Source organism: Manacus candei, unplaced genomic scaffold (genome assembly GCF_025592945.1).
Source record: "Manacus candei isolate 608988 ecotype Guabito, Panama unplaced genomic scaffold, ASM2559294v1 h1tg000022l, whole genome shotgun sequence".
NCBI classification, from domain to species: domain Eukaryota; kingdom Metazoa; phylum Chordata; class Aves; order Passeriformes; family Pipridae; genus Manacus; species Manacus candei.
This window is the reverse complement of record NW_026138070.1, coordinates 4661438-4687590: the sequence shown is the minus strand read 5'-3', so window position 1 is coordinate 4687590 and position 26153 is coordinate 4661438. Positions and strand designations below refer to the sequence as shown.

The following is a 26153-nucleotide window of genomic DNA, read 5'->3' as shown; positions in this document are numbered from 1 at the left end:
CAAGTGGAGATCTCCAGGGGAAAGCCATTGGATGCAGAACTCAGCACTCTGTCCCTCAGATTTCTCCTCCTCATTGACCCTGCAGATCCTGCTATTTTAAGGAGCATCCATTGGGAAGGTAACAGCAGAGTCTGACTGATGCTGTTTCTGCGTCTGTTAAATTGCTGAATGACTGTTTAAGAGGTTTTCTGGCTGTTTAAGAGGTTTTCTTCCAGGCATTCAAAACTTCCTCTGACTTTACATCCTTCTCTCTCTCTTCTCATCCCCCTTTTCTGTCATGCCCTTGTCTCACACCATGGGCTTTAGGCACATGAATAGTGAAATGACTGCAGGTGACAGACCCGATGTCTTTCTTAATGCTTTTAATTTCTTAATTCTCTTAATTCTGCTGTCCTCTCCCAGGGTTTTAGAGATGGACTGGTTAGTCCATTTTTGAGAGGTGACACTGTGGCACACTGTGGTCTGTGTGCAGCTATGAAAATGTAGCACGGGTCAGTCCTCAACCTCCATGAGTAAATAAGGGCTGTGTTAGACACTGGGCAGAATATTTTGAACATGTTTTATTTAAAATGGAACATCCATGCACAACAACCATGACAACAACAACAAAAGAAGAGCAGGTAAGATGGCTCAAATAGGAAAAATATATACTGCTTTTTAACTGCTGTGAATTCCAACCTACATATACAGCCACTGCATCTGTTTCCAGGTGATGGGGAAGGGTTATTTGGAAGGGAACCAATGCCCAATTCAGAGTGCTAATACCAGAGAGCACATTTCCCAGCAGCTGATGATCTGATATGGTGATTTGAAGTGAGACTGAAAGCTTTTAAACCAGCTGGATATTAATTGCCAGGAATTGTGGATGCAAAGGCCAGAGCTGCTTGTTCCAACCACAGTGAAACCATTAAGTAATATCCTCTATAGAGGCCAGTGTGCAAGCCTTGCACTTCCTCTTACAGGGTGTTTGAGGCTCCTTGCTGAGCAGGGCCCTCCCTCTCTTTTTGAGATATATTCTGCTATAAAGGGGAAATTATGCTTGGAATTGATTAACCATTAAGAAATTATATTTGGTATTTAGGGTTGGGGTGTTTTTTTTAATGGAAACCTGAAAAAAAACCCAGCAGGAGTAACCCAATAACAACTCATTTGTTTTCTTAACGAGTGCAAAATACTTATGTAAAGCACAGGAGTTATCAAGCAGGATTCTCTTGCCACAGAACAGGTACAACACAGACAGTAGGATTTAAATCTCCTTCATGTTGTCTTTAAAAATGGACCTCATTCTCGTGGGAATGACTTCTAGCTCCCATCATCACTTTAAGCTCCTGTCATCTTCCTCCTCTTCTGAACTGGCAGAGTGCACTGGTGAGGAGCCACCAGGAGAGGAGGGACTGTGGGCACTTTGCTCCTGCTGAGTGTCCCTGCAAGGACCTTGCCTGCAGGAAAAAACCACTGCAGGGCTGAGCCAGCAAACACTGGGGCACTGAGGACCCTGAGGAAAGCAAGGACTGGTTTCTTGATCTCTGAAACTGGATGCATCTGTCCCTAGTTTGGATCTCTGAGCCATTCAAGTCTGCTTTTATAATCCAAAGGAAACAGGCACGTCTGGGTTGAAATCAAGGACAGCCGTGTGAAACACAGCATCTGTGAAAAGGCTGTTTGTCAGCACGGGGTAGAAGGGAAGCTTAAGGTGGCAAACTTGCACCTAGACTAGAACTTTTACATGTCTTCTTGGAGCTTACAGGCTTTGGGATGTGGAGTGATTGCACTTCTGTCCCTCACTGAAGGCTGTGAGCAGCTCAGCAAACACACCCTGGCCCAGCCACTCAGCACATGCCTCAAACAGGCAAAGGGTTGAGCAGAGTCTGAAATGCAGCAGATGCACCAAAGGCTACCATTAAACCTGCCAGAGGCTTTGTACCCACTGCTCCTCCCTAAACATGGGCCAGGAAAACCCATCTCTCGGTCCATTTTTGTCTTTCTCTGTGGAACAGATATTGCTAACACCAATCTGGGATGCCCTGTTCCATGGGTGAGACCCAGCTCCTCTTTTCCATGATTTTTTTTTCTTGGTTTCTCTATCTTCCAATTTACCTGACACGACAGGAATCACAGTTAACTGCTGGGATCTCCCTACAGTCACATTTCTTAATCCAAATCCACGTTAGTGCTGCCTTCCCCACCTTCCACATCTATCAGCAAAGTGCTCTGACGTGTTCAGAAAATCTCTGCAGAAGCTTTTTCCTCAGGCCAAGCCTCTTAACAAAGGATCTCTTCCAAACCAGCCCTGCTCCTGTGTCCCCTCATCCAGCTTTCCCCACTCCCTTACAATGGATTTTCTTGCTCTTGGGGAAAAGGAGCACAACTCTCCCCTCGGGTGTGGCCTCCTCAGCAGGTGCTGAAGGAGTTGCACCTTTCTGATCCCTTCTCTCTCAGCAGCTTCTCTTTGCACTGCTGGCTGAAGGTCCTGCACTCTGCTCCTACAGCAGGCTCTCCACCTCCCTAGAGAGCTGATTCCTGTGCTTTTGGAGAGCCTGGGGAGTGATATCCCCCTCTCACGTGCACTTTTGGGATCACTGCATTGCTCTGCCCCGCTGAGCCGTGTAGGGGTTAATGAATTCCTGCTTATGCAGCTCTTTGAAGATGAAAAGTGCCATGGCAGGGCTCTGTTATTGTTACCATGTATGAAGAGGTCTGTACCAGACCCAACCGTATTGTGTTTGGCCACTGGATGTCACAGCTGCTCAACACACAATGCAGCTGAAAGCAGAAAGGAAAAGTGCTTACCCAGCAATGGGCAACAGCAACTTCCAGAGCCTTTCCTTGTTCTGTGCACAGCCTCTGTTTGTCAAGGGGCTGGGGGTCTTCTCCTCTGTTTGTGCCCTGCTAAATGTTGTTTTTCAGAGAGACTGAGCAGCAACTGTGCTTCCTGTGCCTGTCATTACACTGGGAGGTCAGGAGCAAAATGAGTGTTTTTATGGGAGGAGGTGCAGATATGTATAAAACACCAACAGCACAGGGAAGGTGAACAGGTATTTGCACAGGCTGACAAGCTGCTTTTTCACTGAATTATTCCCTTTCCGTCCCACCACCATCCAGTGCACAGCACAGAGCCCTGGAATGATGGAAAAATTTCCTCCAGGCCCCCTCTCTACAGCACTCCTTCAATCCCCACATTCAGGCCACATTCCTGTGTTCCTTACACTAAATGCAGAGGGAAGTTTGACCTCCCCTTCCTAACCCTCCCTTCACGTTTTGGGTTTTTTTCAAAGTCTCAAGCAGAGATCCAGAACGTGAACCCACTTTCAGCAAAGTCCACAGAGCAGCCCTACAGAGACATTACAGGAACTGTAATTACCTTTCCTGGAAATGAAAATGAAGAGGGATTATTTGACCATGTTCTCTGCTTTTTATGGCATCACACTGTCCTTTTCTCCACCTTGGGGAAACAGGGAGTGAAAAGCTGCTCGTGCCCACGGAGCAGTGAGGTGATAACCACCCCAGAAGTGATGTGAACATTAAAAAGGGAAAACTATTTCAAGATAATCCAAGGGTTATAGCTATAACTAAGAGTAATTGGCTGAAACTGAGCAAAAGAAAATTTAGGTTGACAGTGAACTGCAGGTGGATAATGCTGAGGTCTGTTAGACCGTGAAATGGAATCCGCAGAGGGAACCTCTCTGCTTCAAAAGGGGCAAATCCTGCTTTTAGGAACACTGGTGTAAATCTCTGGTGTCTGCCTCTGACTGCCTCAAAGCCCATTTCTACCACAAAGCTTCAGTAGGATCAGTGTGTGTGTCAGAATTTGCAGCAGTAGAAGGTGAGAAGGTGTCCCTGCCCAGGGCAGAGGGTTGGACTGGGTGATCTTTAAGGTCCCTTCCAACCCTAACCATTCCATTTAATCTATGATTAAATTTAGTCAAACACATCAAAATATTATACAGGATGAAGGAGGTCTGAGGGGATTGTGTGAACTGGAGAAATGAATTCTAGCACTTTTCTACCTCTTGTGATCTCTGTATGTACTTGAAAACCAGGGGGGCAAAAAGAGGGGGGGAAAAAACCCACGTGCGAAATTTCAAAGAAACGAGGGCGAGTTTTGGAAGGAAGATGTGAAAACATTACAGGAATTGCTGCATAAAAGAATCCCCTGTTTCAATCTGTGCAGCTGTTGCCAGCTTTACTCATGGCTCTGGGCCTGCCTGCACTGGCTGATTTTGGTCTTTCATAAAACTTGTGGATACTTTCACTGACCCAGCACGACCTCAGCAGACAGATCTCTGTTTGAAGAGGCTTTAGACTCACTCAGGAAAACCCAGATAGCCTGACTGAAGGCAATCTGTCCATCTCACATCAAACAGCCCGTGCCTGCTCAAATGTTTGCTGGACTGGGGAGTGATGCAGCTATTACTGCAATTCCTGATGAAATTCCTGCTGATTCAGAGGGAGAGGAGTTAACCCTTTCAAGTTCTGGGTCAGAGGAGCACTGAGGTTTTGAGCCAGCAACTTCAATGCCACGTCAAGGTTTTAATGTGTCTCCCAATACTCAGAATGTCAGACTTGAGCTGAGCTTTAGGCCAGTGAGGAGAATAGCCCGGGAGAAGCAGGATTTAAAAGATGGCAAAGAGTCAGGGAAAACTGTAGAGATAAAAGTGAAGTGCATGGAAGCCAATGATGTGGGATAAAAGGCTTATTTCCTACTGTAGTCGAGGTGGGAGGGGGGAGGCTGAAGTCTGTGTGAAAGCAGCCTGCCCTTGGGAAGAAACAGTGCCAGGAATATTCATGGCTGAGCTACACAGCTTTAGATTTTCTCACTGGATAAATCCTGTTAGACCCACAGTCCTCACCTGTGAACCACCAGTTTATCTCAAGTCCTGCTGTGCTAACTGGAGTTCCCGAGCACTATGTCCATACTTCTCCCTAGCAATTATTTTGGGGCAGCAAAAGAGCCTCAGCCCAGCCAGGTTTAATTCCACACACACTAAAAAGGCTCCAAGAACCAATAAGCAGTGGATGATGTGTGCAATACTTTATACAGGGGGAGGACTTGCATAATATTCAGCTTGTACTTAGAAGCTGAATATCCAAATACATTCGAAGAACTTAATTAAAATCAATGCTCTGTCCTAACCCCAAAACAAATTCATACTTTGTGCCCTTAGCAAATCCTCTCCCCGGGTTGCTGTGCCTTCATAAGATCATGGAATGGTTTGGGTTGGAAGGGACCTAAAGATCACCCAATTCCAATCCCCTGCCATGAGCAGGGACACCTTCCACTAGACCAGGTTTCTCAGGGTCCCATCCAACCTGGCCTTCCAAAGCAGGCACTAATTTAGGGGAAGCTAACTCAGGCTAACAGACATGTGGTTTCAGGATGTGCTGAGCACCCACAGCTCCTGCTGATGTCAAGTGAAATGTCACGAATGTTGCAAAAGCTCCATTAAAAATTAATTTACTGTCGTCTCCGGTTTCCTGGCACCGGTACATTCCCGAATGGGCTTCATTCCAAACCCTTTGTGCAGGCTGGGCTGGCTGATCAGTAAAGCACAGGCAAGGGAAACAGCTTGTCACTCTGTGCCATCCATTTCCACTCTCCTGGTGCACACAGGGAGGTGACAGGAGGGATGCTTCAGTGCAGAGGTGACCTCCTGTGCTCGACTCTTCTTCGCACCCTCCTCTGCTGCTGTGTGGAATCCTGAAGTGTAAAGAGGTATAAACCCCCAAAATTTCTCCCTCAGCTAATTTCAAAGCCTATTTGCCCAACTGGATACACAAGGATTAAGAAGTGCATTGCAGGGCATGTTTGCTTAGTTTAGTCCTTACACAGTTCAGTGCAACTGTCAGAATAAATGATTTCTTCAGAGGAGAACGGGGGAAAAAAACCACATTTGGTTAATCAACTCAATATTACAGCAGTTCCCAAAGATTAAACATGCACTGCACAAACCAGCAGACCAGGAAAGGCCTTTTGAGGCTGACAAAGATGAATAAAAATCCTGCTTCTGTCCTTCAGCTCGGCTTAATCCCGGAAATCTGAGTTCCCCTGCAATCTGTAACTCACTGTGGCTCTTACTGTTGAATTGCTCCTTGCTGGGGGATGGATGGATGATTCCCTTGATCTTTAATTGTGGCTGGTCCTGGGAGGGTGGTGAGGTGCTGGCACAGGTTGCCCAGGGAAGTTGTGGATGCCCTCTTAGGGCTTAATATATTCATTTTTGCCTAAAAAGGTTTCTTTTCTCTCAAAAAGGGGCTTTCCCTTCTTTCCAATTGGCCATTGGGCAAAAATGATGGATCTTCCTTTGTTCTTAGCCCAAAGAGAGAAGAGAAACCCCTGTGCACAAAATTCTCACGTGGCCCCGAAAGATTTTAATTTTGGGGAATTTTTATATTTCACTTATCCAGCCGAAAAAGACCCTGACAGTCTGGGACTTGGATATCTTACAACTTCACGATACTCCTATAAAACCATATTTTTATTTCTCATAAACCCACTGGGAAGCTTGGGCAGTCCCTACAGCCCCAAGCCTGGACAGCTACACGGGGATTTTTGCATGTTTTTGGGGTTTTTTTTCTGGGAGCTCTGTTTGGGTCACCACATCTTTTTGGATGAGTTTAGAGGCCTTGTCCCCACGCTGGGGACAGGCAGTCTGAGCTCTCTTAGCAAGTGTAATGACCAGCAGCTGAGCACCTGCAGCACCTCACCTGCCCAAACTGCCACCCAAACTGCCACCCAGCTGCCTCTGAGCTCAGGATCCCCCCTGGACAGCTCAGTCTGACCCTCAGCCCTGGACTTCCCTCACTGCTGCCGCCTCTGACCGACTGAAAATCACCTTACTCCTGAAAATCCCCCCCCTCGTTGCTGAAAATAATTGCAAATCTTATTGCAAGCGGCGGGGACGTCGTGAACAGCAGTGCTGAGGTGGCACTGACCTGAGTTTGCTCTCCTGCCAGATGTTTGATGTTGCTGCCTGTCTTTGGGGGAAGCTGTAGCTCTTCTCAGTGCCAGGTGAAAATTCCATCCCCCAGGGAGGAGGTTTCTGCTCCCCTTCTGTTGTAAAGCCATGGGCTGGGGGGTGGTGGTGGTACCTCATTCCTGGAGGGAAGAGAGGGTTTTTCAGAGGGAATGGCATTTGCTTGGTAACAGGATACAAAAAGGCAGGAGGAGGATCCATGGGCTGTTCCCCAGTTCTGCCAAGTGGCTTTTTTACTGGACTGTATTTGCCTGGGACACGTTTTTAAGGAAATCAAATGTCTGAAGATGCACAGAGCAGCTGCTGAAGTCCACGAGAGCATTTAGACATCTGTCACCTGCTGGTTTTTATTTGAATTTCCCTATGTTTTTTAGAAAGCCATCAGGGTTTCAGTCTCTCCTATCACACCTGTATCTTTCAACAGTCTAAATTTTTTTTTTTTTTTTGAGAGCTCTGAATTTTTCAAAGGTTGCAAATCCCTCCCATTCAAAACCAGATTTGCAGTGAGGAGGGAAGGTGCAAAGTGCTTTAAATTCTAAAGGCTTGGGGGTGTGGAGTGGTTTTAAACCTGGCCTCAAAAGTCTGATTTTCACAGGGGCCAAGTGTCTACAGTTTTGATTTCTAATAAGATTGTGAATGCTCCCTTAAATGCCTTCTGCCTCTGTGTGAGGAGGAAACAGTTGGCTGTCTCAGGACAGTGTTTGAGGTCTGTGCTGGGTATTTTTGCTTACAGAGCACTGTTTTACCAATACTTGCCACGAAGCTTTTCAACCCATGGATGAATGGACAGGAAAAGTGGTCAGACATTGACTCAGATCAGTGTTGGCCATGGAGGGGGGGAACCTGTCCTGTTTGCAGGCACAGCTTAGTTAAGAGGGTCAATAAAGCTGACTGTCCAAATATATTATCTCCGTGGCGCTGTTTGCTGTTGTTGTTTTGGCTGGGTGAGGAGAAGGGCAGGGTGGGTGCTGGAGAGGCCAGACCTGCAGGAAATGGGTATTTTCACCTCCTGAGGGTTTTTAAAGCTCTCCCCACCTTGGGTGTCACTGCAGGTACAGCCAGGGACATGTGGCTCCGAGCTGCCTTCTTCCACCTGCTCCTGCTGCCCCTGAGCTGCTCTCACCTGGTGCTCTGGACTTACAAAGGTAACGAAAAACAAGGCTGGTTTGGGGGCTCTGCTGCTGAAGACACTCCCTTCCCTTTTGTGCTGCAGAAGCAACACTCAGCTTGACTCTCCCTCAGCGAAAGAACACAGAGCAACTAATTTATTCCACTTTATCGATGCCTCTGTGTCTTGAAAGTGATTCTCTTCAATGTCACCCCTTTTTACTCCTTTGTGTGGTTAGGACACGTTGTCAGGGTTGGCAGCACAACGAGGTTCAAACAATGGGGGATATCTTTACTTGTGTTAGAAGAAAAGCTGCCCTTTGGATGATCCTGGAAGGAAAAGCTTTAAATACGGCCTACTTCTTATTTTATTGTCACGTTCCAGGCAGTACAGAGCACTAAGAAGTCCTTATTTGGGCATTTATATTTTTTTGTGAATTTTTTCACAGCTGCATTTGTTTCAGGGAGTTGATTGCAGGGCTCACTGAAGTAAATGTTAATCCTTTTATGATCTTCGGTGGGGCTGGTAATCAAGCTACAACAAAGGACGTTGTTGAATAGTTGCAATATTGCAATTGCTCTTTCCCCAGTTAAAAATAGCAAATTGCTGCCAGTTCCTGATCCCAAGTAGAGTCTTCCTGCCTATTGCCCTGACCCTATTCACTCCCACTGGTTGAGAACCGAATTCCACACCTTTGGCAGTTGAGCCCCATTTAAATCCCCATTTCCATACAAACACTGCTCCCCTTTTGGTGGAGGCTCAGTCTCCAGCCATCATTAAGCTGCTGCTGCAATGCAGGTTTCTCCCTTTGCAGCACAGTTGTCCTGCAGACAGAATAATGTGTATTTTCGCTCTAGGGAAGGCAAAGCAACCTTTTACTGCTGCATCTCCTGGTGCTCCAGTAATTAGATCAACATTTCCTGCTGGCAAACGAGGGGGGTTCTCCCACTCTCCACTAACAGCACTCCTCACCACACCCCTGTAACCTTGCCTTGCTTCCCCTCCTCACAGAAGGAGAGCTGGATGAAGAGCACTGGGGGAAGCACTTTCCAGACTGTGCTGGCAAGAGCCAATCTCCAGTTGACATCCAGAGGAAAAAAGTGAGGTACAACCCCCTGCTGCTGGAGCTGGAGCTGAATGGTTACGATGGGCCTTTGCAGGGGGATTTCAAGATGACCAACAATGGTCACTCTGGTAAGGCTGGGGGGGTGTCAGGCTCCTGGCAGTGCTCAGGAACACTTCTCATTTTAACTGATGGAAATGCTATTCACAGACAATGCCCTATTTTTATTTTATTTTATTTTTTTTTAACTCACCTTACTTTGCCATCTCACTTGGTTCCCCTCCCCTAGTTTTGCTGTTTTCCCCCCAGTCACCCAGGAAAGCTCTCCAGAAATACATATATAAACCAGACAAATAAAGGGCCGTTCGGTTTCTGCAAGATATTTTCTCTGTCAGACCTGAAAAGGGGATAAAAGGCAGCCAGAGCATTCTAGATCGACCCTTTCTTTTAACATGCTACAACAGGACTACAGCAGTGTGTGGTATTTGGGGCATACTGACTCCTCTCTGCACTAAAAAATGCATCTTTTGACCCTGTGTGTTAGTAAGAAGTAACAGGAATGGAAACCTTTGCATCCCAGGTTCATTTAGATGTGGGTCACACAAAGTACAACGCAGAGGATCCCTCCCTCACAGCCAGAGGATGGGTATCTTGAGTCTCAGGAAGGGAAAATGAAGCACAGCACAGGTTAAACCTTGGCCTTTGGCCACACAGTGTCAGGGCAAGGCTTGTAATTTAGGAGATCCCAGACTCTCCTGCTGCAATCTGTAATTCATTGCCTAAATAATTCATCAGCTGGTACTGTTGGGATAATGCTTTTGGACTACAGATGAGCAATGAGAGGATTTTCTGACGGCTGCAGTGGGGAGAGAACGAGTGGTTTTGAAACATAAAACTCTGAGCTCTTTAATCCTTTCTTCCCCTCTGTAACAGAGAGAGGGGAAATATGGTGTGAGAGCAAGGAGATGAAGTGATGAGAGACAAAGTGCCTTCAGAGGAGGATTGTGTGTCTGAAAATTGTGCCTCCTGTTTGTGGCCCACACAAGCTCGGCGTTCAGCTCGTGTCAGCACTGCTGCCCTGCCTGCCTAGACATTAATTCTTGCAGGTTTAGCTTTTCTGACTGCACGTGTGTGTCTGCCTGTTCTTTTGTTAACTTCCCAACAATGATTTTCCGGTGCAGGGCAGTTTCCTAAAGCACAGGGACAAACGGCTGAGCCCATTCACAGCTCCTGTGAGTCAGGCTGGGATTTTCTACTGGCTTCAGTGAGAGGGGACAGGGCAGCAGAATCCCTCAGGGAAAACACTCAGCAGATCTGAAAGATGGATTTATCAGCAGGACTCTCCTTACAGGCTCTCAGGAGCCAAACCCTAATGTCTCACCTAAGAAACCAGACACATTTTCTCTGTAGCTGTATTATTATCAGGCTAAATCCCACCTGATAAAGCCTGTTTGCAGTAGTGCAGACTCTGTGTGCAGACACACTCACACAGATAACCTTGGGTTAATGAAACCTTTTGCATTTGGACCTTTCTTTTTGTTTTAAAGAGGACTGGTTGTCTGGCAGGTAGTGAGGGCAAGCACAGCTCTGGAAAGTAGAAACCCCAGTGAGGTACTTGATGTAAATAACCTTCATTATGGAAGGCAGGCAGCAGAGATCTCATGAAAAAAGGTAGATTTTTTTCCCCCCTTCACTCTAGACCCTTTGGGATATTACAAGGAAACATGTTTTCATCTTGTCTGTCTGTAAACAGTTCACAAACAAAAGAAACTTCTCAGAAACCCAAACTATGACTACTGACTAATATGGCGTGCTGCATTTTGCAAGGATAGTTGCCAGTTTTTATGACACGCTGTGGGCTTTTATTTAGATGAGGCAAATCTTCCATTTTCACTTCTAGATTTGGCATATTTATTAACATGAGACATGATTTGTGGCAGTGAAAATTAGCAGGAAGACAAATGGTTTGTAGCTTCTTTGTGAGTAAGGAGAAGGAAAGGAGATTTGTCTCCACAAATCCTTCAAGAAATAAACAGCCTTTTCAAACGTACAGGGCTCCCCCCAGTATGCCTGTTCCTAGAAAATGCAGAGTCCAGAACACTGGGAATTATGACAACAGGTTAGATGAGGCCAATCACTTCGTTGATTTCTATATTCCCCTTTTCTTCCTGGGAAAGGAAGTAGTTAAATTTATGCAGAGCCCGGCAAGGAGCCGATGTGCTGTGCAAGAGCTGATCACTGAAGCACTTTAATTAGTGCCTAATGACAAACCCGGAGCTGCTCAGGAAGAGTTTGCAGGCACAGCTACTGCCCCTGGTGGGAGCTGTGTGGGGCACAAGCCTGAGGCCAGGAAGGATTTTAAGCACATCCAGCTTTAGGCTCAGTGGTTTCCCTTCCATGCTGGGGTCGGTTCCTGAGATGTCCCTGCTCATTCCATAGGGAGCAGCAGGCACTGTGAGGGGATCCATAGGAATGGGTTGGCTGCACCCAGCGCTGCCTCCAATCCTGGTGGGGTTTTTTTTCCAGTTCAGATCGATTTGCCACCCACCATGAACATCTCCAGAGGGCTCCCAGGCCTCTACACGGCTGTCCAGATGCACCTGCACTGGGGTGGCCTGGACCTGGAGACCAGTGGCTCTGAGCACACCATAGACGGGCTGAGGTACTTTGCGGAGGTACGTGAGCAGGGGGGGCTGCAGGGAGGGGGCACTGCACCTCTGCCAGCTGGGACACTGGCAGCTGCAGCCCACAGAGCCTGCAGGAAGCAGTGCAGAGGCCAGGGGGAAGGACAGGGCTCCCAGGAGTGCAGGTGGCTGGTGCAGTGCAAGGGCTGAGCCCGACGGTGCTGGCACAGAAGGACTGTGAGAAAAGCCATTGCAAGAGCACTGGTGTCCTTCTAACGTGGAGATTTCCCCCCACATTCATCACAAACCTGTTAAACCAAAGGTCTCCTTGGCCATGCTGTGAGGCATGAGCAGCAGGAATTGGGCTGGTGGCTCTCCCTGCAGTCTGCCCTGGGCAGCACCCAGGAAGCCACTCATCACTTGTTGCTGGATGACCTTGTCTCTCTCCTGGCAGCTGCACATTGTCCATTACAACTCTGCTGACTACTCAAGCTTTGAAGAAGCCAAGGACAAACCCAACGGGCTGGCTGTGCTGGCCTTTCTCTACGAGGTAGGTTTGATGCCCAGGGATCAGGGCCTGTGCTAAGATCTCAGTCCAGACACAAGCAGCCTGTGCTGGGTTTGTACATCTGTCCTAAGAGATGGTGTCTGCCACCAGTTTAGGGAGCTGTCTGTTATCCCTGGGGCCATCTGGGGTTCACACAACACCAGCCCATACATTTTGGGAGCCCCAGGAAAGTTTGCCCCATAAGCAGTGCAGATGGAATATCAGGTGTGGGAGCTGCTGTGCATCAAGGCCTTGCTCTGCTTTGCAAGTGGGAACACTTGACTTTGTGTGGATTTAAAAGTGGTGAAAAAGGACCCTTACAGTTCCCTATTCTACCTGAGATCTCTGTGTACACACCTGGTCATGGCCAGCATTGTCCAGCCCATCAGATCTGTGATAGCATCTGTTCTCTTTATCCCCCAGTTCATCAATTAGTCCCCAGAGCTGATTAGCAAAGCAGGACAGGCAGGTCACAAAGCTTTTGATCAAGGTTTCTGTGCTGTGTTTAGGATGGGCACTTTGAGAACACCTACTACAGTGAATTCATCTCCAAACTGGCAAGAATCAGGTTTGCAGGTAAGACCTGGGAATGCCTTTCTCCACCCCTGATATTCACAAAGCCTGTACATGGGTACTGGGTCTGGGGACAGACCTCTTCCTGCTGCTTTGCTGGCAGTTCCATGGCTGAGCATCCTCAGCCGTGCCCAACTCCACACCATCCCTGCCCACGTGGCTCCAACAGCAGCAGGATGGGGGGGAAGGTGCTCAAGGCAGCAATAAATAGACTCCTGGTAGGCCTGCAGCACCAAACACCAGCTCCCTGCTGTCTGTACACCCACTGAGACTCTCTGCCTCCTGGGAGGACCAGCAGGTACTGGCAGAGCACTGGGGTGCAGGTGCCCCCCACTCCCAGGACCCAGGTACCTCCAAATGACAACCCACAGACCCACTGGAAGGGCCACTCATTTCTCTCCACCTCCATCCATCCTGCCAAAGTCCTGATAAACCTTTGGGCAGAGGGATTTGCCAACCTTGGCTCTAACAGAGCTTCCACCTCTCTCCTCACTCCCCATGAATTGCTGATGTTGCCTCTCTGCTCCCTTTTGAGGTCAATCCACAAAGCTGAGTTCTCTGGATGTCCAAGCCATGCTGCCAGAAAACCTCTCACACTTCTACAGGTACCAGGGCTCCCTGACAACCCCACCCTGCTCTGAGAGTGTGATCTGGACCATCTTCCACTCCCCAATTGTCCTGTCACACACACAGGTAAGTGGTAGCTGTCACCAGCTGCTCTTTCCTCCATGCTTCACCTTTCCTTTTCTGTCCTCCAGTGATTTTGGGAACAGCCTGACAGATGAGATAACGTGGCATCTCTCCTACAGAGCTTTTGGGATAGATTCCAAAGCAATTGGAATTACAGGTGGCTGTGATGACACTGTGGTGCCACATCACAGCAAGGGTCAGGTGCTGTAGAGCAGCAGGTTACCTGAGGTCAGCTGACTGATAACAAACTCTCTGCTCTGTTAAGCTCACCCAGAAGCACTATAAAAAAAGGAAGAGACCAGCCAGAATCAACAAGGCATAAACTACTGTAAGAGAGTCCCCCCCAAAAAACCCAAAACTGCCATAAAAGAGCCATTCATAACATTAAAACAGTTACAGAATAGTTGCCACATTTTTATACAGTATATCAGGGTTTTTCCCTGCCTAGACTTACATTGAAAGTAATGCTTTTAAGCTAATGAAGGAGCATCAGAAGCATTTCCTTCTAGGAGAAGAGCAAGATAAAATTGGGACTACAGCAGTGGAGGATCACTGTGTTCCCTTTGGAAAAGAAATACTCTTTCTGGCAGGGGGAAAGGCTGGAAGGCACTGGTGAGAAAGCTACAGCACAGCAGCAAAATTTCCATGCATGCATTACCATCAGGTGTTCAGAACTTCCCTCAGGCAAAATACCTTTATCAGGAATTAGCTGATAAGAGCCCTCCTGTTCTGTTCCCTTCCCTTGCTAACGCCCAGCGCCCAGCGAGAGCCCCCTGAGGATGCCTCTGGAAGGAGCTGTTGGGTTTAACCCCGAGCTGCAGGGTTTTCCCTGTGCTTTTTGGGCACAACAGTTGTTCCCACTGCCCTTCTAAAGATGCCCTGTGCTCCTGCCAGATCAGCCTCCTGGAGAACACCTTGCTGGACTGGGAGAACAGGACCCTGCGCAACGACTACCGGCACGCCCAGCCCCTCCACGGGAGGGTGGTGGAGTCCTCCTTCAGAGCCAGACCCCCCCAAGGTAAGGGCTCAGCAGGCAGGACTTGGGCTTACCTGGGGAGGGGCGAGAAACCTGCGTGGAAGGAGTTCAGGTGTGCTGGAGATCAGCTCCCCCAGGAGCAGCAGCGTCCCTGCACGGGTGATGTCCCACATGCCTCCTCTTTCCCTGCCAACACACTTGGCTTCTAAAGGTGCAGTGGTGGCTGCAGGGTGTGTGCCAGCCTGTATTTTGACAGTTTGGGGCAGTTTTTTGACTGTCACACACATCTCCAGGGTAACTGGTGCTATGTGGCACCACAGGAGGGTCCTCAGCTCGGGTGTGTCTGGGTGAGGTGTGAGAGCAACCGGGCACCACAGGGAGGAGAGATGCTGCGTTTTAAAACAAAGGTTTTCCCCCAGACTAGAAGATCTAGTGTAGAAGATCTAGTAGAAGATGTAGTGTAGATGTCCTGGCCTTCTGTAAATTCACCTGTCTGATTGCTCTAGCACAATGCCATCCAGAAGAACTCACCCTCAGACTGGATCAAATCCAGACGCAGCTCCAAGACATGAAGACAGAGTTGCTGAACAGAGGGAGCCAAGCAGGTAAAACACACAGCTGTGGGGTCCAGCTTACCTTGGGAGGGTGAAGAGCCCACGCCCTGCTGCCCTTGATGGCCTAAATCATTGCCAGGTTTGGTACTGACACATGCAGGCAGAATTTTGTCCCATATCTAGGCCTGCTGATGGAAATTCTTCAATTAAAGCATTGTTGTGGCCAGCCCTAATGTAGGTACTCCCACAGCAACTGCAGCTTTCTCCTGCAACACGCGAGCACATTTTTACAAGCAGTGAAACATTTAAGCTCACAGTTCCCCCAGGATAAATAATTGTCACCTCTATTTTATGCAGTATGAGAAAAAGAGAAAGAAGGAGGGGAAGAAAAGCAATTTTCCCAAACAGTTGTGTGAGGGAGCTCAGTTTTTCATTGTTTCAAGCCTCTTCCCTGTGGGCACAACACACACCAGTAACTGTGGCTCAAGACAGCTCAGACTATGGGTGCAATTCTTCAGGATTTGGGCTTATTTATAGGCACGGCAGGAAACGTAACCGGTGCCTTTTTGGTTCTTTCAGGTGTTAAACCCAGCGCTTTTCCAGCTTTCTACTTCCCTGTGGAAAACATTGAGAGCTTTGTGGATGTCCATCCCCTCCGTGACATGTCCCTCCAAGCCTTCACCTTGTGTTTCTGGGCCAGATCCCGGCACCCCGGGAGCCAGACCGTCCTGTCCTACTCCACACGGGAGAGGGACAACGAGCTGCTGGTGACCGTGGGCACAGAGGTGGGGCTGTGGGTAGGAGGCCATTCCATCAGCTTCCCCCTGCACCACAAGGCACAGGACTGGCTGCACTACTGCCTGGCCTGGGCCTCCCAGCCGGGAACGGCAAACCTGTGGCTCAACGGAGCGGCCGGCAAAGCAGCGAGCGTCCAGAAGGGGTATGTGAGCCAGGCTGGAGGGATGCTCGTCCTTGGAAAAGACAGAGACACTCTCCTTGGGACGTTCTCCAATGGTTTTGCAGGGTGGCTGGCTCAGGTGAACCTGTGGAGCCACGTTCTCAGCCCTGCGGAGGTTCGGGCGCTCGCGCTGTGCAAACCGGGGCAGCCGAGGGGGGATGTCATAGCCTGGGGACAAACCCCCATGGCCCTCCTCGGGGGGGTGGTTCTGGAGGCTGACACCAGCTGCCAGTGATCCCAGCTGCTGGGTTTTTTTAATTAAGGCATCAGGAGATTCTGAACTGCTTGCTGGGGGAACTGAGAAGAATTGAGATTACTGGCTTGTTTCTGCTTCTGCTTTGTATGGGCTCACCGTGCCCCTGCTGCTGCTCCAGGGTGTCTGTCCAAGAGAGCAAAGGCCTCCATCAGTGGGATAGAGGCAAAGAACAGCAGAACTTGAGGCACAGTCCAGCACCTTGGGTTGTCACACCCCTCACAGGAATTTTAGATCCCCCTACCTAGATCCTTCATGCCAAAGACCTGCTCTCCTTGGTCACAGAAGCCACTTTCTCAAATAAAATTTCTGTCCCATCCTTCACCCAGTCTGGCTTTCTCACCATCCTCCCTGCACATGTGTTTCCTTCTGTTTATCACTGTCCACTCACCACCCTTCCCCTGCAGACATATCACATAGGAAAGGGGATGTAAAGCAGCTCCTGTGCAATCCTTGTGCCCTGGCCAGGCACAGCCCTTTGCCTTCTTTTCTGTAAGGGATGTAGAGACAGAACATGAAAACAGTTTCTTTTTCAACACATATATCACAAATTTGAGGGCAGGTATAAAAGTAATTTTGTAAGGTTAAAGTAAACCATGTGAAGGACTCTCTCCATCAACACCACCAAATCCATGCCAGGCTGTTCAACAATTCTGCTTTTTTCAACACAGAGGGCAGCACCCTCAGATAACAAATTAAATTTAGTTTCCCCAAATACACGAGTGACAGTTCCTCAGAGGAGTGTGGTGCTGGCTTATGACAAGACAAGGGCTGGCTTGTGACAAGACAGGGGCTGGCTTGTGTCTCCCAAGGTGTGTCAGTCAGGAGATCAGGGACATTGGTCACAGGAACTGAGCTGGCTGAGGACATTGTCCTTTCCTGGTGACAAGAGGTGGAACTGGCAGCGTTAGGTTTGCATTTGGACTCGATGGTAAAGGTCTTCTCCAGCCTTAAGGATTCTGTGATTCTCAGAGCAGTATCAAATGATGAATAAATGTATTTGTTTTCCCACTGAACAGATCCTGAGGGATGTCCCTGCCAGGCCAGACACTGGGCTGTGTCACAGCTGACTGCTAAAGCTCATCGTCCTCTCTTGCAGCCCACCCGGGACAGCACAGAAATCCTTCAGCTCTTCCTTGTTTTCCTGAATCTCCACTTTGTTCCTCTTGGCCATGATCCTGTTGATTTCCATGAAGGTTTTGTTCTTAGTCTCGGGAACGATGAAGAAGATGTAAAGTGCAGTGGCCAGGCAGATGGCACAGAAGATGAGGAAGCTGTAGGGCCCCAGCCCAGCCTAGGGCAAGGACAGGAGAGAGCAGGGGTCAGGGAAACATTCCAGGTGGGCAGGTACATGGCTTGGACATGGTGCACCCTGCACTGGCTATAAAAAATGCAGCCACAGTGGTGTGCACGTATTTTAAAGCTGAACAACTAGAAGTTGGGGTGGTTCTAGATTCTGTCTTCTCATACCACCACCATGGGTTTATTGGAAACACCAGGAATTTAGTGGCAAAGGAGGGTGAATCAAGCTAAATCAAACTAAATCAAAGTGAACTCACCAGCTCCCTTTGCACAGGCTAAACTCAGCACCTGCTGCAGTTTGTGGGTCACTGCTGGGGATCAGTTTGAACTGGGGGACCCAGAGATCAAAAGTAAAATTGGCTCCCTGAGAAACACAGGGAAAGATGGGGAATTTGCCATCTTTTCCATGCTCCTGAGTTCAGGGTGAGACATTCACCTGGTAAAGTAGCTGCTTTCTTTTACAGCCTGTGCAGCAGACAGGTGTGATAAGAAAATGCTGACTAACATCAGTTTCTTGCCCTTGACATATAATCCTCCATACGGGTACTGGGAACCAACAGGGGCACTTACAGCTTTTGGGATTAAACAGGGGCGAAGGGATTAATTTTAAGCTGAAGTTTTGCCCTGTTGTGGGGTTGTCTCTCACCTCCATGTAGAGGAACACGAGCCCCACGGTGAAGTTGCTCAGCCAGTGCACAGACCCTCCCACCATGAAGGCTGCAGGCCGGGACGACTGCAGGAACATCTCGGTGATCATGACAGAGGGAACCGGACCTGGAAGGCAGTTGGACATTTGGAAACCCCGAGGGCAGTTCCTCCACTCTGAATTCTTGATTGCAATGGTTTGGTTTTTTTCATTTCAGCCATTTGTTCAAACGGTTGAAATGTTAAAAAAAAAAATGTTCCAGCCACTTCAGTGGCAGGCAATGGTTTCTAACTCCTAAGTGTTTAGGAACACCCAATAAATTAAATAAGGATTAAATAAAAAAAACCCAAACAAGTAAACAAACAAACAAAAAAAGAGAGCAAGTAAATGACTTGCGTGGTGCGTGGCCACACAGAGATGAAATCCAGTGTCTATGAATGAGCTCCACAAAGGTTGTGGGTTGAAATGGAACATAACACTTGGCTTTAGCCAGCTTGTGGAGCAGACTGGACAAGCTGTGCATACTTACTGGGTCCTATGGCGTGCCCAATGATGTAGAGAATGACACAGGCTATGCTGAGGTAGGACATCCAGGACACCGAGGTCTGTGAAGGATTGAATCACAGGTTAGATGTGGTTCCTATCTGAACACCACCAACACATCCAAGGCACTGTTTGTAATAAGATTTGAAGGCATTCTAAAGCCAGTGTCACCCTCCAGTGCCAGATGTGTCCATAATTAGCCACCAATTCACAGCCTGGGTATGATTGTTGCTGCCAACAAATGGATGCAATGGGTGTTAGGAATGTGACATACTGGAAGTAGTATTCAGACAAGCAGGATCACAGCTTTTCAAGAGGTACTTCAAAATATAACCCTGGCCTGCTCCCTGGGAAGTCCAGAAATGCTTGGGTAGGACCACCTGAGCCATTTGTACAGACCTGGAGGTTGAGGGCCAAGGTTAACACTGCACAGGAGGCACAGCACAACGAAAAGCCAGCGAGGAGAAGGATCCTCCTCCCCAGGGATTCCACAATGAAAACCTGAAAGAGACAGGAGAGGGTGAGAGACCCAACACCTGGGGTCTTTTATTCCAGGTGCCTTCACCCAAGGGACACCACAGGACACCTATTAAGGTGCAAAGCACCTCACCCCATGGGTGAGTAACATTCTAGTGAGAGGTTTCCCTGCCCATGGCAGAGGGTTGGAACGAGATGATCTTTTAGGTCCCTTCCAACCCAAACCATTCTGAGATCTCTGGTTTGATGAATATAAATTAAACAGACACAGACAGGGGAGACTGGACAAGTCAGAGCTCAGAGAGCCCCAACAGAAACTCACAGCAAGCGAAGTCATGACGACGTTGATGGCCCCTATGGACACAGTGACATACTGGATGCTGCTGCTTTGCACACCTGCTGACTCAAAGATTCTGTCTGCGTAGTAGAAGACCTGCAAAACCACAGCTGTGTTTGTATGTGGCCAAGGGCAGAACGTGGGAATCCCATTTTGGCTGCTCTGCATCCTGTCACCGGTGCACCAAAGCCTGAGGACTGAATTACTTTATTTCTGAAGACACTGTTGTTTGGATCCGGGCCCAAGCACTCTAAAAACATCCAAATTATCCTTAACAGGACAGCTTGATCCTGCATGTGTATATGAGCCTGCCCCTGTACCTGTCTGTGCTGGATTTGGTACTGGCCAGGGCCAACCCACCACAACATGAACCAGTGTCCTGGATGAAGGGCTACTCCTGTGTCCTGGGTTTTATCTCCTGTGTCAGCACTGCCCTGCATCATCAACCTCATCCATCCCTTCCTTTCCACCCCACTGCCCTTCCCACTCCCCACTCACCCCATTGACCCCGGAGAGCTGCTGGCCCATCATCATGACGATGATGGAGATGAGCTGCCACCTCAGGCCTCTGAAGGTGCACAGGCTGAGCACAGAGAACTGCCCTTCTTCCTTTTCTGACTGGCCCTCTTGGAACATTTCTTCTATCTCGTCATCCACGTCATCGCAGCCTCTCAGCCTCTGCAGGGCTAGTTGGGAGAGCAAAGTGAGTTTTACAGTGAGCTCTCCTGCTTCAAATCAAGACAGAACAACATGTAATGCTGGGCAGCAGTGCCTCCACGGTGGGAAGCTGGGGATTCACACATGCAGAGGAAGGAGCAGTGCTGCAAGAATTCCACCTTCACCACCAGTGAGGAATTTCACGCTTTGCCATCAGTGGTGTCCCACAGTCAGATCCACCCCCTTCCATCTCCCCTTCCATTAAAGGGTGACACTGTACCTTGTCGTGCCTGCTCTTCATTGCCCTTTTGGAGCAGCAGGTACCTGGGACTCTCAGGGAAAAAGGGCAGTGTAAGGAGCTGGATCAGTGATGGGATCCCCGTGAGCCCCAGCAGCACAGGCCAGCCTGCAACCATGGAGACAGGACAAGGGTGAGAAATCCTCCCCCTACGGAGCCCACAGCAAAGTCCCCAGGCAGAGCTTTACCTTCAGCATTCCCCAGGATGCTGTTGAGACCAAGGATCTGAGCTACAAGGATCCCGACGGTGATGAAGAGCTGTGGGACTATCCCAATAGCACCTCTGAGGTTTCTGGGGGACATTTCTCCGAGGAACATGGGAACCACATTGGAAGCCAGACCTGGTAGTGAGAGAACAGTGTTAGCCATGCCTGGTGTCAGCACACTCACCACCTCCAGTGAGATGGGGGGCAAAAGAGATTCCTGATGAACCACAGCACACGCAGGAACTCCACACTCAAACCCTTCTGCTCCAGCTGAAGATTTGATGGCACCTTCTGGCCAGTGAATAGGCTGTGCGTGTTTTCCTCACTCTCAGTGGAAGAGGGGACAAAAAACACGTGGCACTGGGTCACTCAGTATGTGCAGGAGTACAACATCCATCCCTGCAGCTGCTGCCCTCAGAAGCTCTGGCGCTGCAGTGCAACCTGCCCATCTGCTGGTGCTCTGAGCGTTGAGATCATTAACTGCTCAGCTGCAAAGCATTTGAGGAGTCACAGGGTGAGCAGGAGCCTGTCTTGGCCACAGAGCCAGCAGATGATTTGAGGGCTCTGTGTTCACCTTCCTAAAAGCAGCTTTCTCCCAGCAGCTACTTCAGCACAAGACACACAAAGGAAAACTGTGTAAGGAAGGAACTTTAACTTCTCCTAAAACAAGGAATTATTATCCAGTCAAGCTGGTGTGAGGGTGGAAGGAAATGACTTCGTGTTGGCTCTTAAAAACTCGCTGCTCAGTAACGCTCTGCAGAGAGCTTTGCTGCTCTGAGATGTCTTGCAGCTGGAATGCTGGAACAGGGATTTCTAATCCAATCAGGACACCAAGGGCATGGGTTATTTCGAGGAACGTGACATGCCTACCCACAGTAACCCCAGCGAGCTGCCAGCTCCCTGCTTAGGCTGTAAATCCTGGCACGCAAAACCCAAACTCCTGGAGTCAAATGACCACATGAGGCTCTTATCTGACATTTCTAGAGGTCCTCAGCTTCAGGAGCTTGGGGTTACAGAGGTGATCAAGCTGATATATGAAAGCTAAAAGGCATGGAAACAAGTGTAACCAGTGCTGGAGGGTGACATTTGGATTCTCCTGGAGAGTGACTCTTGGATCCTCCCAGATCCCAGGGCAGCCAGGCTGGGATCAGCAGCTTCCCTCCCCAGGAAAAACACCCACAGTTCTAGCGAGGTCAAACTGCAAAGTGAGGACAGCCAGTCCAGATTCCTTTGTGGGTTATAAATAACTGGAAAGAGGGATCACACTGAACAGGTCCCTCTGCATTTATTCCGAGCTCCAGTGCTAAGAGCAGCTGCCAGGTTTAGGCCGGTCAAAAGCCAAAATAAAACCACTGGAGTAGATAAAACTGGAAAACAAGAAACTGCCCCGGGGAAAGCAACTTGATCTGTAATGTGCAGCAATTACAGTCGCTGAGCTAAGGCAGGAAATTTGTCCTTACAGGATATCCCAACTCATTAATAAACCCTGGGGCACGTGAGCCTCGCCAGCCCAAAGCCAATTAATTGAGCCTAAATGCTCTTAGGACCCTTACAGACCTGGCTCTGCCCAGCACTGCATGGGGTACCCAGAATTCTGGGGTTCTGTTTGTTCCCTGTTTCTGCAGCTCTAAAAAAGCCATTTACACCAGCAATGACTTATATCCTTGGCTTCCCACTATCTTTGCAGTAAATCCAGTGTCTCTGAGCTCTTTTTTCTCCCTTTTAACAGTTCTTTCCTCCTGCAGGAAGAACAGTCAGTTCCAGGACTGGATTATTGGATCTGGCACTGACTCCAACGACTTTAATGGATTATTCTGATTATGTTAAAAAGGGAAAAAAAAATAGACTACCTGCTTTAAGTCCTCTAGGGAAAGAGATTATCAGCAGCAGGTTTCCTGGCTGGGGGAGCTGCAGTGCCTAGCAGATATTTATTGCAGAGGAGAGGTTCACCTGCAGGCACCCACCTCCTTTATATGTATCTTAAATTCCAGTCTCAGGGCCCTTATCTCCAAGAGATCTTTAGTACTCCTGCAACATGCAGGTGACCAGTGCTAAAGCACAGCATTGTTATGCAGATGCTAAAATGTGAGAGCATCTGTTGAGAGAATAAAACACCCTTACATAGCCAAGAAAATATTTATGGCTCTCCCTTTACCATCCACTTACCAGCATATATTCCCATGATAAAACGGGAAATGATGATTGCTTCAAAGGTTTTTGCTAGCTCTGAGGTCCCCATGAGGATTGCAGAAGAGATGGAGAAGAGGTTATTTATCAGCAAAGTGCCCTTTCTGCAAAGGAACAGGAAAGGAGACATTCAGCTTGGTTTTTCTAAGGCCCCCGGGGTGCAATGCTGTCCCAGACCCCAATGACTCATCATCCCAAAGACTGATGAAAGTGCCAATTGTCCCATTTTTCCTGCAGGGAATGAAGGCTTCCAGAGAGAACTGAAGCTTCTCAGGAACCCTGAGCAGCAGGAGCTGGGCCTGATCTCAGCCCAGCACTTCCACCAGTGCTCTCTGGCTGGCTCAGTGCCCAGCACACAGCCTGGCCTTGGCCATCCTGAAACCATATAAATTCCTGACAACACCTGTAGCTGAGCCCAGCAACTCACCCTCATCCCAAGGGCTTTACTGCCAAGGTGTGTGTGGGAAATTCATCCTCCCAGCTGGAGTGACCAGTGAGACAAGTCTTATCTGAGCCCTGGGGTGAGGGATCTCAGGCACGGCTGTCACGTACCTGCCACAATTGTTGACCATAGGATACACCAGCAGGGACCCAAAAAAGCCACCCAGAGGGAACATGGACACAGTAAGAGACCAGAGCAGTGTCTGGAAGGCACTGTTCATGGGCTTCCCAGTCCTGTCCAAGTAGGTTTGGTTGTAAAAGTCTTGCATGTACTGGAATGAAACACAGAGCACGTTTAGCACAGCCAGGACAGTTTTCATGCTGTAAAAGCCAAACAACAAATGCCATAAAGCTTTAAATGAATGTCTTAATAAAAAACCAGAGTGGGTGAGTGGGAAAACAAATACAAGAGAGGGATAGAGAAGCCTGGACTAGATAACTGCTACTACAAGTTATCCTGACTTACAGGATGTGCCTGGTTCCCAGAGGTTTCCCTCATTTCTCACAGTCCAGCTCTCCTGAGCACAAGGAGAGTACAAGCACCTCCCCACAAACCCCTGTAGTGAACTGTTACACTTGTTGGGTTTGTAAACCTGCTCCTAAATGTTTGCAAACCCACTCCTAAGTCATGGGCTGCTCCACAGCTGGACCTACCGGGGCTGGAGAGTTGATCACAGACACGTTGTAGCCGTACTGGAAAGAAGATCCAAAGGCAGATATCAGAGCCACCAGGGCAAGGGAAATGGTCATTTTCTGTAGAGGGGAAAGAAAACAAACAAACAAACACCGCCTTAGAAGCAGGTCTGGTTCTTGAGCATTAACAACATTCAGTAAAAATAATTACCTCAAACCTTGGTTTTCTGTGTTTTTTCCCTTAATTTTACTGCATGTGAAAGCCCAACGGGTTGTTTTCATTACGACTTATTTTGTTCTGCTTGATTTGCACATAGTCATTACAGTAATTCACTCTGTGCTTTGCTGGTATTGATGAATCATTTGGATGATTAAATTTTTTTTTTGAAGCTATCATCCTTAAAGTACCACCCCACAGGGAAAAAAGGTTGTAAGCAATTATTCTTTTCCCCACTTGCAAATTGGGTAAGGAAATAACACAGGATATTGGCGCAGGAAAGCTTTAAAAAGAAGTGATTTTTGCATCAGGTGGCAAAATCCCTTTCCTGTTAATTTTTTCCGCCTCCCACATTTTGGGACCAAGCTTTTCACGGATCTAACTGATTGTCACTGAAGCCAATTAGAACTTATCCGAGTAGCTCAGCGAGGGCTTGGTTGTGGGGTACAAGAGCTGCACTTTGCAGTTAAACAGGCGAGTGGAATTGCCATCTGGAGTGGGATCAAACACCATGTTTGTGGGTACACAGTGCCCAGGGCTCCAAACGACTCGCCTTTCACAACAATTTAGTCGCTGTTCAGCCCCCGGGCTGTGTTGACAGAGTTGGGTTGTTGGGTTTTTTGTCTGGTTGGTTTTTACAGCTCGCTAATGCATCTCATTGCTGCTACAGCAATAAAGTCATTTTAGGAAAACCTCTGGCGCACGCGAGCTGTTGTGTTGCGCAAGACTCCACCAAACGCTGCTGTAAAAGGCAGCCCCACCCAGAAAACTAACACTGTAGCCTAAAATTGATTAGACAATACGAAAGAAAACTCACACACAGAAGGGGGAAGTCACACAGAAGTTACAGGGTGGGTGAGCTGCAGACAGACAGAAAATCACAGCACTCAGTGCAACCCTGCACTGCAGACAGACATAAACAGGGCTCAAGAAATACTCGTCTCTGCCCTCCCTGTGGACGTGCCAGCCCTTCTCCTTTCCCTACAGGCATCCAGAGATTTCCAAGAGCTCCTTCTGTGTCTCTCTGGGAGGCTCAAGCTGGAAGAAGGGAGTCAACATACTCACCCCCTTTGCACCTTCACTTCTGTCTGAGCTCTCCTGCTCCCCTCCTTTCAGCTTCATTTTTGGTGTTTGAATCCCAGATGCAGTTTTTGGAGTGCAGGTTTTTACAGATGGAACAGCCAAGGCAGGGGATGGAAACGCCCCACGCAGAAAATCCCCCTCTGTGACTCTTCCAAACACATCCGATCAACGACAGGCTCTACCAGCTGGAGTAAGTCCTTGTTGCCTGATCATTCCCTTCCTGAACGTTTCTTTTCCTTGCTCGAGCCTGTCGCCGCGGGGGCAGATTTGTGTCACCAGATCCTGTTTCAAACAGAGGTGCTGCCAGTTAACAGGGGAAACAGGCTCATCTCCAGCGGGAAGGGGCAGATTTATTGCAAAAAGTTGCTAAATGAGCCGGTTCATAGACATGGACGAGGTGAATCTATAGCACAGAGCCGCTGCTCCTTCCCCCCTGCAGCCCATGGACAGCTGTGGATGGCGCAGCTGGAGACGCTGCCCAGCAACTGTGGAATCCCGGGAAAAGCAGGGCATTCTACGGGAGGGGGGGCCGGCAACAGAGAGGGTGTTTGCCATCTGCCACAGCAATCCAAGTGAACCGCATTAACCCCCCCTGCAGCCACAAACCGCACCTGCCCTTGGCCCCAAACGCTGCTCCTCGTCCTACCTTGCTCAGGCACTTCTGCGGTTCACAGAGGGCAGGTTCATCCTCTCAGGGCTGTGCTTTCCACAGCACACGAGGTTTTTCCACCAGCACTTTACCTTCCTTTCCCTCTGCGTGCAAAAGGTGGCACCACGTGCTGCTGGCTTGGTATGAGCCTCCTGCC

General features: G+C 48.7%; 2 protein-coding genes across 2 annotated transcripts; one reads left to right on the top strand and one right to left on the bottom strand.

Annotated features, from left to right (window-relative positions):
- The first annotated feature begins 6897 nt into the window (after positions 1–6897).
- On the top strand, positions 6898–16302 carry CA6 (carbonic anhydrase 6). The gene is made up of 10 exons (XM_051786148.1): positions 6898–7009; positions 8027–8119; positions 9094–9276; positions 11672–11820; positions 12224–12319; positions 12826–12892; positions 13425–13582; positions 14474–14597; positions 15062–15160; positions 15689–16302. The coding sequence occupies exons 2-10, from the start codon at positions 8041–8043 to the stop codon at positions 16300–16302; spliced, it is 1569 nt and encodes a 522-aa protein (XP_051642108.1). The 5' UTR covers positions 6898–7009; positions 8027–8040.
- Positions 16303–16963: 661 nt separating this feature from the next.
- LOC127470611 (solute carrier family 2, facilitated glucose transporter member 5-like) lies at positions 16964–25472 on the bottom strand. The gene is made up of 12 exons (XM_051786316.1): positions 25330–25472; positions 24069–24167; positions 23526–23686; positions 22953–23077; positions 20769–20921; positions 20563–20688; positions 20124–20311; positions 19611–19721; positions 19211–19312; positions 18798–18873; positions 18269–18396; positions 16964–17614 (listed from the first exon to the last, which is right to left on the bottom strand). Exons 1-12 carry the CDS (start codon positions 25384–25386, stop codon positions 17381–17383), a joined length of 1560 nt encoding a protein of 519 aa, XP_051642276.1. The 5' UTR covers positions 25387–25472; the 3' UTR covers positions 16964–17380.
- Positions 25473–26153: the final 681 nt, after the last annotated feature.

Excerpts from the sequence above, each read along its gene's own strand:
- LOC127470611 (XM_051786316.1), bottom strand. The coding sequence starts at position 25,386 with ATGAAGCTGAAAGGAGGGGAGCAGGAGAGCTCAGACAGAAGTGAAGGT. Across the intron at positions 20,312-20,562 it reads TGAAGAGCAGGCACGACAAG|CCCTGCAGAGGCTGAGAGGC; the intron begins GTACAGTGTCAC and ends TCTCCCAACTAG. Across the intron at positions 19,722-20,123 it reads AGCTCTCCGGGGTCAATGGG|GTCTTCTACTACGCAGACAG; the intron begins GTGAGTGGGGAG and ends GTGGTTTTGCAG.
- CA6 (XM_051786148.1), top strand. The coding sequence starts at position 8,041 with ATGTGGCTCCGAGCTGCCTTCTTCCACCTGCTCCTGCTGCCCCTGAGC. Across the intron at positions 9,277-11,671 it reads GACCAACAATGGTCACTCTG|TTCAGATCGATTTGCCACCC; the intron begins GTAAGGCTGGGG and ends TTTTTTTTCCAG. Across the intron at positions 14,598-15,061 it reads CAGAGCCAGACCCCCCCAAG|CACAATGCCATCCAGAAGAA; the intron begins GTAAGGGCTCAG and ends TGATTGCTCTAG.